The sequence below is a fragment of the Bos grunniens genome, chromosome 11, assembly GCF_055505025.1.
Source record: "Bos grunniens cultivar Pamir isolate PY7600 chromosome 11, Bosgru_T2T1.0, whole genome shotgun sequence".
In the NCBI taxonomy this organism is placed as follows: Eukaryota; Metazoa; Chordata; class Mammalia; order Artiodactyla; family Bovidae; genus Bos; species Bos grunniens.
The window spans coordinates 4,894,599-4,911,514 of record NC_141175.1 but is presented as its reverse complement, the minus strand read 5'-3'; the positions used below and the strand labels follow the sequence as shown (position 1 = coordinate 4,911,514).

Genomic DNA, 16,916 nt, shown 5'->3' with positions numbered 1-16,916 from the left:
TGAAAAAAATAAAATAAATAAAAGGAAAAACTAAATTAAAAATAAAAAATGATTATGCAGCTGCCTTCAGTTCAGTTCAGTTCAGTCGCTCAGTCGTGTCCGACTCTTTGCAACCCCATGGACTGCAGCACGCCAGGCCTCCCTGTCCATCACCAACTCCTGGAGCTTGCTCAAACTCATATCCATCGAGTCGGTGATGCCATCCAACCATCTCATCCTCTGTCATCCCCTTCTCCTCCTGCCTTCAATCTTTCCCAGCATCAGGGTCTTTTCCAATGAGCCAGTTCTTCGCATCAGGTGGCCAAAGGATTGGAGTTTCAGCTTCAGCATCAGTCCTTCCAATGAACATTCAGGACTGATTTCCTTTAGGAGGGACTGGTTAGATCTCCTTGCTGTCCAAGGGACTCGCAAGGGCTGCTTTGGGGGAGAATTATTTTAATTTCCTTGTCTTTCAGGACTGGGTGTTGAATCATGATGACAGCAGTGCCTGACACTGAGCCGTCCCTCTGCACCAGCTCCTGGGCTCACGGCTTCGATGCCTGCTTCGCAGGACCTCACGCAGCGCAGCCTCACCTAAGCCTGTGAGGAAGGATCCATCTTTGTGCCCATTTTTGCAATGACAAAACTGAGGCCCAGAGAGATTATGAAAGTTGCCACAGATGGCACAGCTGATGTGTGGTGGGGCTGAGGCTCGCTCACATGTCGCCTGGCCCTGAGGTCTCAGTGGTCAGACCCCCGGTCCCCAAGCAGGCCCGTTTCAGCACTTTCTGGGAAGCTGCTGTGAACACCTGCTACTGGCCCTGAGGCAGGCGTGCCCGCGGGGCTGCCCCCGCTTCCCCGACGGGCTCAGGACGCCTGCTGGCGCTTCTGTTGTTGTTTTCTTGTGGTGCTGGTGGGTTTGGTTTGTACGTTTGTTTATTTAATTTTTATACATTTTCTTTTTCTCCTTGATCCTCAGAGCAAGATTTCTTCTTTTTTCTTTTAAAGACTTTTTATGTGAACCTTTTAAAAAAATGTATTTATGTATTTATTAAATATTTACTTATTTAATTTGGCTGCTCCAGGTCGTAGTTGCAGCGTGTGGGATCTAGTTCCCTGCCCAGGGATCAAACCCGGGCCCCCTGCACTGGAGGGCAAAGTCCCGACCACTAGACCACCAGGGATGTCCCAGGGCAAGGCTGCGCGCTCCTTGCCCTCCCACCCCATCCCCGCCTCTCCTCGCGCCACTGTCAAGTCCGATGACCACTCAGGGTGTAGAGTATTAGCCCAGGGTCTCTGAGGGGGACGCTCTTGGCAACCCCACGCTTGTTTCTGGGCAGGGATCCTGGGCCACCCACAACTTGACTCCCCCGCTCCCAGGTACACCCCGGACGCTGCCCGATGAAGTGACACGGGACGAGACGAGTGGAGGGGCCGTCTGGGTTTACCCTGGTAGAAGACGTCCACGCAGGGCTGGTCGGCGCTGATGACCTTCAGGATCTTGGGGTACGAGGGGAGGATCCTGACGATGTTCCTGTGATACTCGAGCAGCTTCCGCGCCGTCTCCCCCTCGAAGATGCCTGCAGGCACCATCAGTCGGTTCTGGATTTCCGACTCGGGGGGCCAGTCGAAGGTGGTGTGATAGATCTCTGCCGGAGAGAGGGGCGCGGCGGTTAGAGTCACCCGCCCGTGCTGGAAGCACAGCCTGCAGGTCCCAGGGACGCCTGTCCGCCCCCCGGGTCCGCCCACCCCAAGGGTGGCTTCAGCCTGCTCCCCCGTTGCTGCTAGTAACAAACTGATGAGGGTGCTGGGGCGAGGGGAAGGGCGGCGCTGGCCTCCCGAGTGCTCGCTCTGTGCCAGGCACCCGCCCGCAGGCTCTCAGCCTTCTCACGGGGAGCGGGTCACAAGGCAGGGCTTGGGGCTCTCAGCCTCAAGTCCAGGTGAGAACACCAAGCCTCAGACACTGGGCAGCCCCTCCCACGTCCCACGGCTAGAAGCGGGCAGGGACCTCGGTCTGTCTGCTGCCCAAGCTGAGAGGGGTGCTCAGTGAGGGTTGAGGGCTGTGATTAGGATCTGAGACCTCTGAGATCCCACAGGGCAGGCGGACACAGGAGGAGACTGCCATACCTCCAGTCTGAGGGTCGATCCTCTTCCCCAAGTTTCTCTCAATCAGGACGGTGTCTGGAGCGCTCAGCACGACTGGGCAGAGAAGGAAAGAAGCCAAACCAGACACAGTGGGCAGCAGGACACTAAAACACCCACCACCTCCACACCCATCAACCCCTTAAGAGAGAGGTCAGAACACAGACATGGAATCTCAGGACAGAGGTCATCCATGCACGAACACTGCCTGCCGACCGCCTTCAGGGCCACCAATAACTGACATCCCTGTACAGAAGGCTTTTGCCACACTTGGGATTATTTCCTATAGAGAGCTTCTCAGTGGTTTCCAGCTTCCAGTGGTTTCTCAGAGTTTCCCATGGTTGAGATGGGGGCTTCCTGAAACAGGGAATCCCCAAGGTCAGAGCAAGACCCCAGGTTCCTCAGCACAAGCCCCGAGTGCATTTAGCTCTTGGAGAACTCGGCTGAGCGGTCCTCCTGGTTCCTGCCGGGTCACAGGCCCATCAACCCCTCTGCTGGATGGTGGCCCTGGGCTGAGGGTGGGCACTGAGGACCGCTGACACAGCACAGGCTGGGCGCTCACTCTCAGGGTCTGCAGCTCTGGTGGGCAGGGCTACTCACTGACGTGTCTTGGGGAGATGCCAAGGGTCTGGATCGTCAGAGCCTGCTCCCGCGTCTCAGGGATGCCGTCCAGAATCCAGCCCTAGAAAGAGGATGTGTAAAGAGGCTCACCTATGTTTACTTTTTCAGATTGGTGGGGGGCAGTTAATATAAAAAGAATATTGAGGCTTCCCTGGTTGGTCCAGTGGCTAAGACCCTGTGTTCCCAATGCAGGGGACCCAGGATCCATCCCCGGTCAGGAAACTAAGATCCTACATGCCAACAACTAAAAACCCACAGGCTGCCACAAAGACCCAGCACATCCAAATAAATAAAGAATAAAAATTTTTTAAAAAGGAATATCATATCATACCTTTCTAGAAAAACTGGAACTTCTAAGATAAGAAAAAATAAATGTTTCTGATAGCTGCATCAACCTTACTTAACAATCCCTCTCATAATGTCACATTCCCTTCTGAACCTGATGTTTGTGATGATAGTCACAACATAGAGATTTTCTGTCCTGACTTTTTGTTTCCATCCCACATTATAACCACACTGCATTTTTTTTTCACGTTGACCCACCTCTTCACTGGCCATATAACGTCCCACCGGTGAGCGGTCTCACTTACTGAACCACGCTCCGTGACTGGACATTTCCCCCACTGACCATTCGCACTGTTATAATTATAACACTGTAAGGGACGTCTTTGTGTGTGGCTCTTTCCACATTTTGGATTATTTCCCAAAGACAGCTTCTCAGATGTGAGAGGCAAGGAACCATCAGGGGCAAAACAAAAGCCCACGAGTCCTGGATGAACAGAGCATTAGGAGGCCTGAGTCCAGGTTTCTGTTCCTGGTGAATTTGTTTTAGGGCTGAACTTCCTCAGGCACCTTCTTGGATCAGCTGGGGAGCCGGTTTAGAAGATTTATTTTCATGAATCTTTCAGTCCAATTGTGAGGGTCACAGACGAGTGCTGCACACGATGTGGAAAATACTACAGGGTGGAAACGATAACGCTTGTCGCTGACTGACACCATCAACCCGCAACTAGCCACTGTTAACACTTTGGTGCATCTCCTGCCAGGCTTCACAGACGGATATCTTTTTTTCCTGGTTAGGGGTGGGGAAGGCAGTAGAGGGAGAAAAATCACACTGTACATACTATTTTGTAATCTGTTCTTTTCATATAGTGAGAACACTTCATGCACACTTTCCCACATCACAGAATTTTCCTCTCCTGGGAGTTTTTGCAGCTGCCAAGCATTGCATGAATTGACCTGCCAAATGCTAATGAATCACATACTGCTGCTCATTTAGTTTCATTCCACTACTTTAAAAAAAGGAAACAAAGCCATTTATTAGGGACTTTCTAGTGGTCCAGTAGTTAAGACTCCAGCTTCCACTGCAGCGGGTGCAGGCTCTCAATCCCTGGTCGGGAAACTAAGATCCCACATGCATTTTGGTATGCACCCCTCCCCTCAAAAAAAAAAAAAAAACCCTGATAAATTTCTAAAAGTTGATACCTTCTTTTATCATTTTTGATACATTTTGCCACACCAAGCTACAAACTTGCCCATCAGTTTCTGAACCCAATGGTGGATCACCTGTTTAGTGTCCCTGCATCTTGGTCACTGTAAGGCTCTATCTCAGGGAAAATCTGTCCAGCAAGACAGCATAGTGTTGCTGTTTTAATTTGCATCTCTTTGAGCACTAATGAGGTTCAATATTTTTTCCATGTGTGCACTGGTTATTTGAAATTGCACTTTTCCAAAATGCCCATTCATGTCATCTATTCACTCTGCCCTTGGGGTTTTATCCTCTTATTTGTTCACAAGAGCTCTTTACATATTAAGAATATTAACTTATTTTGGCAACTGCTACCAGACACTCCTTGAGGCAAACAAAGCGACCAACATTTTCCACAGTTTGGCTTTGGCCTTTTAATTTTGCATGTGTGTTTTTTAACACATAAGTTTATGGCCAAATCAATCAGTGCTGTTTTCTTCAGATTCTGGTGTTGAGTGGATGTATAAAAAGGCCCTTGTCACTGTAAAAGCTGGTAAATATCCACCTGCATTTAAACTGTGTTAACAGTTTAATTCTTTACCCTGAAATAGTATATTTAATAGAGCCAGATTTTTTTTTTTTTTTTTAAATGATGTGGGCCTGACCTGACCATTTTTATGTGGATTTCCATCTATCCCAGGGTCATCTGTGAAACAGCCTGTCCTCTTCCCTCTGTTGGTTTAGTCGCTGAGTCATGTCTGACTCTTGTGACCCCATGGATAGCTGGCCAGGCTCCTCTGTCCATGGGATTTTCCAGGCAAGAATACTAGAGTGGGTTGCTATTTCCTTCTCCAGGGGATCTTCCAGACCCAGGAATTGAACCTGGGTCTCCTGCATTGCCAGTGGATTCTTTACCAACTGAGCTGCAAGGGAAGCCCCTCTTCCCTCTAAATAGAAAAAAATTTTAACACAGTCTACATGTCGGTGTGATGTTGGTTCTGGCATCTTTCTACCTGTAGACTCTTGTGTCAGACTCACACTGTTTAAATTACTGCTGTTTTATAATTTATTGTTCTATCTAGTAGGAGATGCTCCTCCTTCATTTTCTTTCTTTCTTTTTTTTTTACATTTGTTCCTCCAGGTAAACAGAAGACTATTTTGTTAAGTTCCAAAAATATAAATTCTACAAGGTTGGGAATGACATTAAATATAGAGATTAATTTATGGACATTTTTACAATATCATGTCAAAACATCTTCCTGGGAATTCCCTGGTAGTACAGTGGTTATGACGCAGCTCTCTACCTGACAGGGCTCCAGGTTCGATTCCTGGGCAAGGAACTAAGATTCTGTAAGTCACGTGACAAAAAAAATATATCTTCCCATTTGTTTATGTTGTTTTTCTCTTTTTTTGATGTCCCCCAATAATATTCACATTAAACAATTTCTAGAGTCTTTTCAAGTCCCTTGAGCCTAGAGTTATACATGTGTCTCAGTTGCTCAGTCGTATCCGGGTCTTATGACCCCATGGACTGTAGCCCGCCAGACCTCTCTGTCCATGGGATTTCCCAGGCAAGAACACTGGAATGGGTTGCCATTTCCTTCTCCAGGGGATCTTCTTTACCACTGAGCCACCTGGGAAGCCCTCACATATCTACTATTTAATGCCCTCAACTTGATGGTCAGATAAAGCAAGATTTGGAAGGGTGAAATAAAGCCACTGATTATCTCAGGTCTGCCTTCCTTTCGGGGAGGTACAGTAAAAAAGCATAGCTTTATTCATTTACCAGGCAAGGGGGGACATAGCGGGCTCCTGCCCCAAAAAACTGGGTCCCCCTTAGATCTCCATTCTGCGGTGAGAGGTGTCAGGCAACCCCAAGCAGCTGCTCAGGTTTCTGAGGCTGGCTCCCAGAAGGGGGCTCCCCCCTGCCATAGGCCCCGCCCTCTCAGCAATGATAAGAACTTGGTTGCTTTAAGGTCAGAGATGGACTAATGGGATAAACTCAGACTCAAGGTCACTTGTAACTCATAACACCTGATGTATAGAACACCACGTGGTTGAGGGCAAGTCATGTCTTTCTTTAAAAAAAGGGGACAGGGTCACATTTTTTCAATATTGAAATGTTTAGGCTCCAGTAGCCTCAACTGACAGTTAAAAAAAAAAAAAGCTAAACAAATTTACAGAGTAAAGAGTGTTGGAAAAATCAGGCACGCTTTCATTAATTTCTTAAATTATGCAGGAGAACACGCAGCCACGGAGGCCCTGGATTCTAGAACTAATGAAGCAAAAGTGAAAAAAAAAAAAATAGAAACCAAGATTTTTAACAGCCTTTTGCTCCCTCAAGTCCTTGTTATAGCCAGCCAAGTGTTGGCTGCAGCTCTTAAAAAAAGCAAACACCTACGTATGTGTGCACCCTACAGGAACCAGGAGGTGTGGAGTCTGAAACCCGCCCCTTCAACTTACGGTTCTGAAAGCCGAACCCAAATGTTCTGAACTTTGGCTACTTTCAGACCCCTTCATTTTTACCGTATCTGGAAGGGAGGGAGCTGGAGCCCACTGACCACTTCTTCTAGGACTGGGGCGGGTAATTCTGTTTCAAATCCCGGTTTTGAAGCTGAAAGGAGGGTGGAACTCCGCCTTCGCTCAGCACCGAGAAAGACCTCCGCTTTTAATATTGCATTACTGAGCAATCATTATAATCTCACCCATAAATTTGCAGCTGATATCAGTATGTGGTCCAAAGCTTTTAGAACTATTCAGGGAAACAGCTCTCGCCGACTGGAGAAAGCGGGCCTTCCAATTACACAGGGAAAGTGCAGCAAAGTGAGGAACATCTTCCTAATTAGCTGGCCTCGCTCGTGCGTCATCCTGGTGCGGACGTGACATTTAAGGAGGGAGAAGGCGGGGCGGGGGGGGGCTCGAAGCGAATCCCAGGCCACCTTGGCTCTCTGGGTCTACGCTTCCAGACTCAGGGAGATGGTCCAATCACCCAAGGTGCAAAGAAACAGGTCCCTGGGGGACACACCTCCTTCCCCTTCCCCATCATCCTTACATCTCAGCATTCAGATCTCAGCCTGCACGCTGCTTCCTCAGAAAGGCCTTCTCTGAGGAGCCAGTCTTAAGGAGTCACCCAGTCACTCTATCACATCATGTGTTGACCTCTTAAGGTGGCTCCCACACCCTGCTAGTCCCAGCCTCAGCTCGCCTGGGAAGGAAGGCTACAATGACCCAGGCCTCTACATCAGGGAGTGTGGCTCGTGGAGCGTCCTCGAGATGGAAGCCCCAGGCTTCGTGCCTGGAAAAGACCTTTCGCAGCGCTCTTCCCCGCTCGCTGCTTTTAAAGCCGCACGTTCATGCGGCTGTGCCAGGTCTTAGCTGCTGCGTGGGGGTCTTCCATCTTTGTTGCAGCACGTGGGGCCTTCAGTTGCGGCACATGGCGATTTTACTTGTGGCACGTGAACCCTCAGGATGTGTTATGTGGCATCTAGTTCCCTGACCAGGGGTCAAACTCGGGGGTGTGGGGGGAGCGCGGAGTCTTAGCCACTGGGCCACCAGGGAAGTCCCCCAGAGCTCCTCCCTCTGTAGAGGTTATTTGCAACTGCCCGGTGGCAAACGGAGCACACTTTCGAGGGGAAACAGCAATTCTGGTTGAGAGCCAAGCTACTGGCCGCAAATTCTGGCAAAGCAGGAAGTCATCCATCAGTCAGCAGCATCCGCACCCCGCCGTGATGGGATGCTGGTGAGCTGCGTCGTGAGGGTCGTGGGTCTGACTTCCAGGAGCGGCTGGATGCCGAGGTAGCAGTCAGTCCCTAATTAGAATACGTTATCCCTCTTCCTGACACTTCAGTGAAATGTCTATTCTGCTGCTCTGGAGCCGCAGCTTTGTTCCAAGCAGGCTAATTGATATTCCGAGGCCTTCGCTCGCCATACCCCCGTGGCTCGCTTCTGTTTTATCACACATCAAAAAGGCCGTATGCTCAGGGCACTCCTGCTCCGGCACAGAGCTGGAGGTCTGCACAGCTGCGTGGGGTTCGGTATCAGAGGAGGGACAAGCACCGAGCAGATGTCACAGATGGAAAAAAAAAAAAAGGGAAAGCAAAGCAGCCCGCCAGCCCAGGGAATGTGGCGGGGGGCCCCCGCAGAGCGTGGCCCACTCTGTGTGAACACTGGCCTCTCCTGCCCTCCTGACTATTATTAAAGTGCAATTAGCAACTTCACACCACAGGACTCTTGCCCTCTGAGCCCTTGGCCTGTTTGATGCGGTGCTTTTGTCTCCTCCTCTCTTCTCCAAAGACCAGAGTAGGGGCGCTCCCCTGGGTTCTCCGGAGGACACCCTGATTCCTGCTCCCAGCTCTGACTGCAGGCTCTGGAGGCTCTATCCTAGGGGTTCCCTGGAGCCGGAGGCCGATTTGTCAAGTCCCAGGGAGGCAATGTGAGGCTGAAGGTTTGTGTCTGATCAATCAGATCACTCAGCTCAAAGTCTGAATCGGGGACATGTTACAAGATGCCTCGTAGGCCTGCCACCTCCCTCACTTTTTTCTGGTGAAATGTTGTACAGTTTCCCCACTGTCTAGAAGAGGGCGGAAAGGAGATTTTGATCAGCCAGAAAAGAAATGCATATTAAAAGATCCAGTTTGGGAAACTGATGTGTTTCAAGACAACTGGTGAGAAAGATGAGAGTATTTTGATGGTTACAAAAAAGTTGACATGACGTTGAGCCAGTATTGGTTCCTCTGGTTCAGACAGAAACATGCCAATCTTAGCCTGCCATGGCATCTTAGGACGGCTTCCATATTCAACTCATCTGAGAGATGACTAGCGGGAAGTTCGACTTTGAAGTTTAATCTCAAACAATAGGCAACGCCTGCCGGTGCCCCTGACTGGCACACCCTGCAGCGAGCGGGCTGCTCTGGAACTCGCCTGCTCGCTGGCTTGGCAGCCCCACGAGGCTCTGCCCAGCCGTCTTCAGTGCCTGTGTTCAGACAGGCTGAGGCGTGTGGGAGAGGTGTTTCCAAGTAACCGACGGAGCCGGGTTCCACCTATCTTGGCAAATCAGTGACACATGCCTGATGGTTTTCTAAACAAACACGAATCTGGGAAAATCCATACTCCTGGGTCCCGCTGGTTAAAAGCCACTGATCTCCAGGGTGCTGAAATTCGGTAAAACACAGATGTGAATGCTTAAGAGGTTTTTGTTGTTGTTGTTGTTCAGTCGCTAAGCCGTTTCTGACTCTGCAACCCCGTGGACTGCAGCACGCGAGGCTCCTCTGTTCTTCACTGTCTGCTGGAGTTTGCTCAGATACATGTCCACTGAGTCAGTAATGCTATCTAACCATCTCAGCCTCTGTCGTCCCCTTCTCCTTTTGCCTACAGTCTTTCCCAGCATCAGGGTCTTTTCCAATGAGTCAGTTCTTCATGTCAGGTGGCCAAAGTCAGCTTCAGCTTCAGCATCAGTCCTTCCAAAGAATATTCAGGGCTGATTTCCTTTAGGATGGACTGGTTTGATCTCCCTGCTGTCCAAGGGGCTCTCAAGAGTCTTCTCCAGGGGTTTGGTTTTTTTTGTTGTTGTTGTTCCCAAATAGCTAAAAAATGTTTTAAAATCAAATTCACATAAAAACGGACCAGTTCCACCGCAGCTCCTCACCTGGGAGGATGCTGAGATGACCCACTGCAGAGAAACTTGCTTTGCTGAATCACGTTTAGTTTCCGGGTTCAGACACAGTGGGCAGTGGTTGAAAGCACAAAAAGTGGCTACCTCGACACCGTCCAGTTAATGGGTCTGTTCCTTCCAAACCCTTTAGAGCCTGCCTGTGGTGTAGACTCGTCTCTTCAGAAATAAGATGAGCCCATCAGGATGTCAGTTTACTGTGGTGCTGAAGAGCAGAGCCTCGGGAATCAGCCTCTACCACTGCTAGCCATGACTTTCAACACCTCTGGGCCTTGCTCTCCTTCTCTGCAAAATGGGGACACTAACAACCATCTACCCCACAGCTGCCGGGATGACTAAATGAGGAGTACAGCCAGACAAACAATGAGAAAACAAGCACGGTGCCTGGCGATGAAGAAACAGCCCAGGCTGCTAACTGGTTTTATTACTGTCATTATAATTCTGACCAAGACGAATTCTGTTCTTTCCCTCTACCCCCTTTCAAGAAGGCATCCCACTTAGGACTGTAGAAATTAATATAAAGAATTCATTTAAAAAGACAGTCTCAGGGATTTCCCTGGTGGTCCAGTGGTTAAGAATCCGCCTTGCAATGCGGGGGATTCACGTTTGATCCCTGGGCCAGGAGCAAGGATCCCACACTCCGCTGGGCAAGTAAGCCCGCATGCACCGCAGCTAGAGAAAGCCTGTCTGCCACAACAGAGACCCGCAGAGCCAAAATAATAAAGTAAAATAAATGAAAAGGCAATCTCTTGGAAAGAGCACTAACTGGCGTTCTGGATATGAACTGAGAAAAGCTTTCTAATTAACGAAGACTTGGGAAAAACACATTTCGCTGAAAGTGAGGGAGTCTAGTGGACTGTGGCCTAGTGCAGACCCGCTCCCGGTGATCTGTTTGCCAGAGACTGACTGGGGGCCGCCCAGGGGAGCTTGCACCCCTGAAATCACAGTCAGGAGCCAACATGTGGGAAACAAGCCTGAGGGCCCCTTCATTCTCCTGTCCATCCATCCATTCACCCACTAGCACATTTATCCATGCTGTGTGCAGAACACTGTGTTTTCATACCAAAAAGTTCAGAAGCCCTTGGTTGGAGGGCTTATCCGCTAGGCAGCCCTGGGGGTGATCGGTCACTCGTTCATTCAACTACCTACCCCCAAATCTGGCTGACCCAACTCTGGTCACATAGGGCTCTTTTCTAATTGGTTGTGGACTGTGCAAGGCACTGAATATCACCTATAAAATAAGAGGATTGGAAGAGGTAACTTCTAGCAAAGACAATTATGGTTTAACAAAGACATTTTGAGAGTAAGCAGCCCGCTGTTCATAATTACGCAGGGAAAAAGGCATCAACCAGGAAGAGGGACTGTCCTGCCTCTGAGGGTCTTTGCACATGAAAACATCATAATTTACTTGCAACCCTGCAGACTGATTCTCCTATGAAATTCTGCCAGCTCCCCAAAATCATGAAAAGAAGAGGGAAACCCCCACCAGGCAGTGGGGGCAGAGCTTGGTGGGGGTTTACATTTACCAGGTCTGATCAACACCTGAAATGACTCCTCTCCCAGGGCATTCCAAAGGGCACCCTGAAGGTCGAGTGCTGGGTCCAAGCTGGGTGTGCGTGTCTGCCTAGAGTCCTGGCTTCGTTCTCAGGAGTTGCAAGCCCAGACTCCACTGACCCCAGGTGGCTCCTTGGACCTCATCTCTCCTTCTCCATTCCAAATCCACTGATGCAGGCGCGGCTCTGAGCCAAGCAGCCAGCCCCTTGATTTCCACTTCCTCCTCGAGCTGCAGCTCCCTCCCCCTTGTCCTGGGACCCCCACACCCACCCTTGGGGCAGGGAAAGCACTGGCCACGGGCTCTAAGCCTGTAGCCTTGTGATCATGAATTACCCAAAACCTGAGTCTCAGTATCCTCGACTGCAAAATGGAGGCAGTCAGACCCTCTAAGAAAAAGTCCCTGCAGTGACTGCGTCGGATTATTAACGAGAAGCGGTATGACCAGCACCCGACCCGGAGCAGGCGCCTTTCTCCCCGCTAAGAACAACTTGTGGTGCAGGATCATGGGCGTTTCCACAAAACAGAGAGGCCGAGTCTCCACGCAGCTGATTACAAGGCTGCCGCTTCAGGCCCGGAGAGGCGGGCAGGACTCTGGCTGACGCTCAGGGCCCACCTCCACCAGGAGCAGCTGTCCCCTCACCCCCTACCTCGGTGGGGGCGGCGCCATGGGTCACTTTCCTCTGTCCCGCGGTCCCTGGCATATCCGCGTCACTTCCTTCAGCAGCTTGGGCTCTTTCCAGCCTCCGGCACCCAGCAAGCTTTTCAGGCCCCAGGACGAGGGGGAGAGAGCGCCAGCTCCAAGGGAGGGGTGGGAGTTGAGGGGCTGGCTGCTTGGCTCTGAGCCACGCCTGGATCAGTGGATTTGGAAAGGAGAGAGAGAGAGGCGAGGTCTAAGGAGTCACCTGGGCTCCGTGGACGCCGGGCCCTGCCGCCTCTCACTCCCTCCGTCCCAGTCGGAACCACCTTCTTCCTCGGGCTCAGTGCCCTGGGACATTCACTCTCAACCCACGAGGAAGCCCAGACCACTTTCCACCCTTTCTAAGCTCATCTCAACTCAGGCCCGTGGTCTGCTGCCAGAGACTAGACCCTAGGGTGCCGCTCCAGGAAAAACCCAACCTGACCAAGTGTCGGAAGGAGAATGCGACGGGGCCTACTCCGGAGAACGAGACTTCATCAGTTGAGAGCCTAGTGAATTCCACACAGCCTCAACAAGTCAAAAGCACACTGAAAAACATATGCACATATGCTCTGGTATTCTAACCAATATGTTTATTTATAATTAACATTATAAGTGTGTCCTGTGCTGGGCTCAGTCGTGTTGGACTCTTTGAGACTCATTGGACTGTAGTCCGCCAGGTTCCTCTGTCTGTGGGACTTTTCAGGCAAGAACACTGGAGTGGTTGTCAGTAGTATGTATAATTCAAATTGGAGGTAGTTAATATGTTACAGATTATAGCTAAAAATCAATCATTTTAGTTTCTGCAATTCTTAAAACATGCTCTGAATGACAATGTTGAGCCAGCTGGGACCCCGGACCCGCACTTACCAGCCATAACAATTGATCTGCAAAGCGGGGATAATGCTGACATTATCAGCATCATCACCCTGGGGTTCAGGGTGAGGTGCCGTGACGGGCGGGAACTGCCGGCCCGAGGTCTGGCTGATGGTAGGTACTGGACGGACGACGGCAGCTGGCGTCGTTCCCAGCCTCGGGCACATGCCATGCTTTTCTGGGTTGACCCCTGACCGGAAAACTAAGTCACACCAAGAGCCTGGCACTGGGGAACTGAAGGTGCCCTTTGGCGCCGCCCTCCTGTGGGCCGTTTCCAGCTCTTGGGTGGGGCAGGCCCCCTGCTGCAGCCTCTGGATCCATCATCCAGCCAAGGGCGACATGGCTGGTGGGCCCAAGTCCAGTCCTGTCTCCAGTACCACTGGGCCTCTCCAGCGCTCTCTGGGGCTAGAACATTGGGCTCTGCCCCGCATTGCAGTCATCTCTTCTTCCTCCCCGACGGCAGCGAGAGGGGTCCTGAGAGCGTCAGGACCTGCTGCCCACACAGCACCCGGACACTGCTGCTCAGCGTGCAGACAGGGGGGCCACATGTGCCACCAACAAGCCTGACGTCACACCACAAAGGGCCCAGAAACACCCACAAGCAAGGGACCCACGAGGGGATCCTCACCGGGCTCCACCCGCACCCACCCTGGCCCCCAGAGCCCTGCTGCACAGCGCTGCACGCCAGAAGTTTTCCGAGTGGAGTTCAGACCCGCCCTCGGAGGCCCCGCCATCCTGGCTGCGTGTGGATAAGAGGAACACACAGCCCTGGGCCTCAGCAAAGCTGTGGATCAATAAACCCGCACTCCTCAGAGGCTGCGGGTGACATCTACCAACGCGTGAGCATCAGAACAACGCCAGGAAAATTCTGCATTCCCTCTGTCGGAGGACAGGAGCCCGGTAATTAATGCCAGCCCAATGACACCGCCAGGAGAAATAAAACAAACAGCGGGTGGTTCTGCAGACCAGAATCGGGCTCCTCCGCTCCAACAGCATTTCAACCATAAAATATGGACTCCCGTTATGGGCAGGGAAGCATAAATCTGAGAGCAAAGAGGAAAAAATAAACAAGACTCTAGAAACCTGCGAAGTAAATTTTAAACTTTTGGTCCCACAGTCAAAAGTATGCAGGGCTTCCCTGGTGGTCCGGTGGTTAAGACTTCGCCTTCCAATGCAGGCAGCATGAGTTCCATCGCCGGAGGGGGAGCTAAGATACCACACGCCTCTCGGCCAGAAAACCAAAACATAAAACAGAAGCAATACTACGACAAATTCAGTAAAGACTTTTAAAATGGTCCACATCAAGTTAAAAAAAAAAACCTTTAAAAAAGTATGCTCCAGCATCACTTCCTTTCTCATGAAATAACTGAATGTCTCCAGTATATTGAATGAGATTAAAAAGAAGAATCCGCCTACAATGCAGGAGACTCCGGTTTGATTCCTGGGTCGGGAAGATCCCTGGAGAAAGCATAGGCTACCCACTCCAGTATACTTGGGCTTCCCTTGTGGCTCAGCTGGTAAAGAATCCGCCTGCAACGTGGGAAACCTGGGTTCAATCCCTAGGTTGGGAAGATCCCCTGGATAAAGGAAAGGCTACCCACTCCAGTATTCTGGCCTGGAGAATTCCATGGACTGTATAGTCCATGGGGTCACAAAGAGTCGGTCACAACTGAGCGACTTTCACTTTCAAAAAGAAGTTAACCTGTGAACGCAAAGGCTCGCTTGCCATTTTCTGTAAAGGAAAGGTCTCCACCTGGCATTGGTCACTGGGGTTGGGGGACGACCCCCCTTCCTTGGATTTTCTCCAAGCAGGGGGTGTGGTCAGAGGTTTGCCTTCGGCGACGTCACTCCAGTTTAAGGAGGGAGATGACGTGGAGCAGACACTGAACTTGCAGGACATCTGTCTGGAAGAGCGAGCGGTTTCTCCTCCAGGCAACACACGTGTCTTTCCTTTACATCAGCAGCGGGTTTGGGTGCTGCAGCTTCCTGCTCTGCACAGCAGGAGGAATCAGTGCTAAAGGCCTGCCTGCACCGCTAGCGCCGGCCCGTGAAAGCGGGCACCGGTTCCTTCATTCTGTTGTCCCCCACAGGACCGAGGATGCTCCCTGCCGCACAGTAGTGCCCAGGAGTCTTGGGTGTAGAAACCTCACAGGACGGTGGTCCAGATCGCACAAGTGTGGCGGTGACTCCCCCAGCGTGTGCAGGGAAAGGCTGGTGAACCGCGAATGTACCTTCCTCCTGACGGACCCACTGTGGCCCCAGCACCCATGCGGGGCTTGGTTCTGGCCTTCGTTTGCCTCCTTCCCGATCTTCGCCACCATCCCAGAGGCTGACGAGTCCTGAGGCACGGTGGCATTTTCTGAACTCGCTGAAGTCGGGGCCTGGCTATTGAAGTCTGGCCTGTCCCATTGAACAAACCACAGTCCTGGGGCGACAGGTTCTGCTTTTTGGGCCTTTGCTTTTGGTGGGGGCATTGGGAAGACTTCCTGACCCAGGGCTGGGGATGAGGAGATGATGGTTAGAACTCAGCACCCTGAACGCAGGCCTCTGCTTGGCCACCCTGGGGGAGGGGTGCGGGGAAACACAGATACAACAGGTGAGTCTGTGCTACCAGGGTGGGCTATCCACTCGGTGGGCGGGACTCCGAGCACCCTGGTTTGGGAAACGGAAAGGAGAGGTGCTGTGACATGGAGCACGACTGTGGAGGGCGCTGGCTGCCACGGGAGCCCCCAGCATGCTGACCCCTGCCTCACTCCCACTAAAGGCTGCTGCCCAGCCCGGCCCAGCCTGCAGGGGCTTCTGGCCTGACGCCTGGCAAGAAGCAACCCTAACCTCCGGAGCCCTGGAACTCCAGCCCACGTGGCAGTTCAGAGGAGGGAAGAAAAGCCGCAGCATGTGGACAGAAGCCAGGGCGGGGAGGCTCCAGCTGGCTCTGAGATGTCGCTGTTTGACCCCCAGGCCCTACAATTACTGTTAGCTCTCATCCTCATAGGTGCAGGACGCTGCAGAACTCATCGGAACAACAATTCTGGGATCACGCTGCGGGCTCACTGATGGGTTGGAGCCCACAGGACCCGGAGAGCAGAGGCCCCACCCTAGCGCCCAGGGAGACCGCGGAGGAGGCAGCTTCCTGCTGCTCTTGTCCATTCACCTCACCAGGAAAGCAGGTAACCCTGCCTCATGGGCCGCGGGCCAGGCTCGGGGCTGTACACTGGGCTGCACCCCCCAGAGCCCTCTCGGCCTACCTGCAGCCCCAGGGAGCCCACATCCAGCCAGGCGGGGCCTGAGCAGATGCCCCCCGCCAGGTCCTGCTGCCGCCCCCAGCCCAGGTATGCGAGGGCCAGCAGAGGTGGACATGAGCCATCTGCGGAGGCCTCTGCCTTTTCGGGGTGATGAAACGCCCACTGTCTGATGAGCCTTTACAGTCGGTCACACCCGTTCCCTCCCCACAGCTGGGAGGCGGCTGACCCCACATGCAAAGATTTCTTCTTTCCCTCCTGGACCAGATACGTCCGGACAGTCACATTCCGATTCGGTCTGGTCCTGGGGACACGGACATGCCTTTGTCAAAGAGCCAGCACAAGCTCACTGAGTCCTGGGCTAGAGCCTGGCCTGGCAGCCAGGAGAGGGCGGTCACACCTATCCTGGCCTGGCAGCCAGGAGAGGGCGGTCACACCTATCCTGGCCCACGGGTCCCTGATCTAGGCTAAGCCCTTCCCCCATCTGGGCCTCAGTTTCCCCTTTCAGAAAAGGTTTTAGGCACGAATATTTTCAAGAAATTTGTTTTTAAGAAAGTTGGTGAGACAAACTGAAATTCATCCACCAGGCACAGAGACTTCTACGAAACGCTGTTATTTACTATTTCAAAATCAAGTGTCTGAGTGATCTGTCCTTGTCACAGTCGATTAGAGACAAGGAGGACACAGGGAGCC

The 16,916-nt window shown here is 51.9% G+C and overlaps 1 protein-coding gene across 5 annotated transcripts in view; it reads right to left on the bottom strand.

Moving 5' to 3' along the window:
- AK8 (adenylate kinase 8) overlaps window positions 1–16,916 on the bottom strand; it is a 136,357-nt gene that overhangs the window by 81,660 nt on the left and 37,781 nt on the right. For 4 of the 5 annotated variants that reach the window (XM_086324386.1, XM_086324388.1, XM_086324387.1 and 1 more), the window contains exons 6-8: window positions 2,722–2,803; window positions 2,107–2,178; window positions 1,428–1,628 (exon numbers count right to left, since the gene is read on the bottom strand). In XM_086324386.1, the coding sequence (XP_086180512.1) occupies window positions 1,428–1,628; window positions 2,107–2,178; window positions 2,722–2,803 (355 nt within the window). Of the gene's footprint in view, window positions 1–1,427; window positions 1,629–2,106; window positions 2,179–2,721; window positions 2,804–12,079; window positions 12,562–16,916 lie in introns of those variants that run through there. The other variant, XM_086324390.1, reaches the window with a different exon arrangement.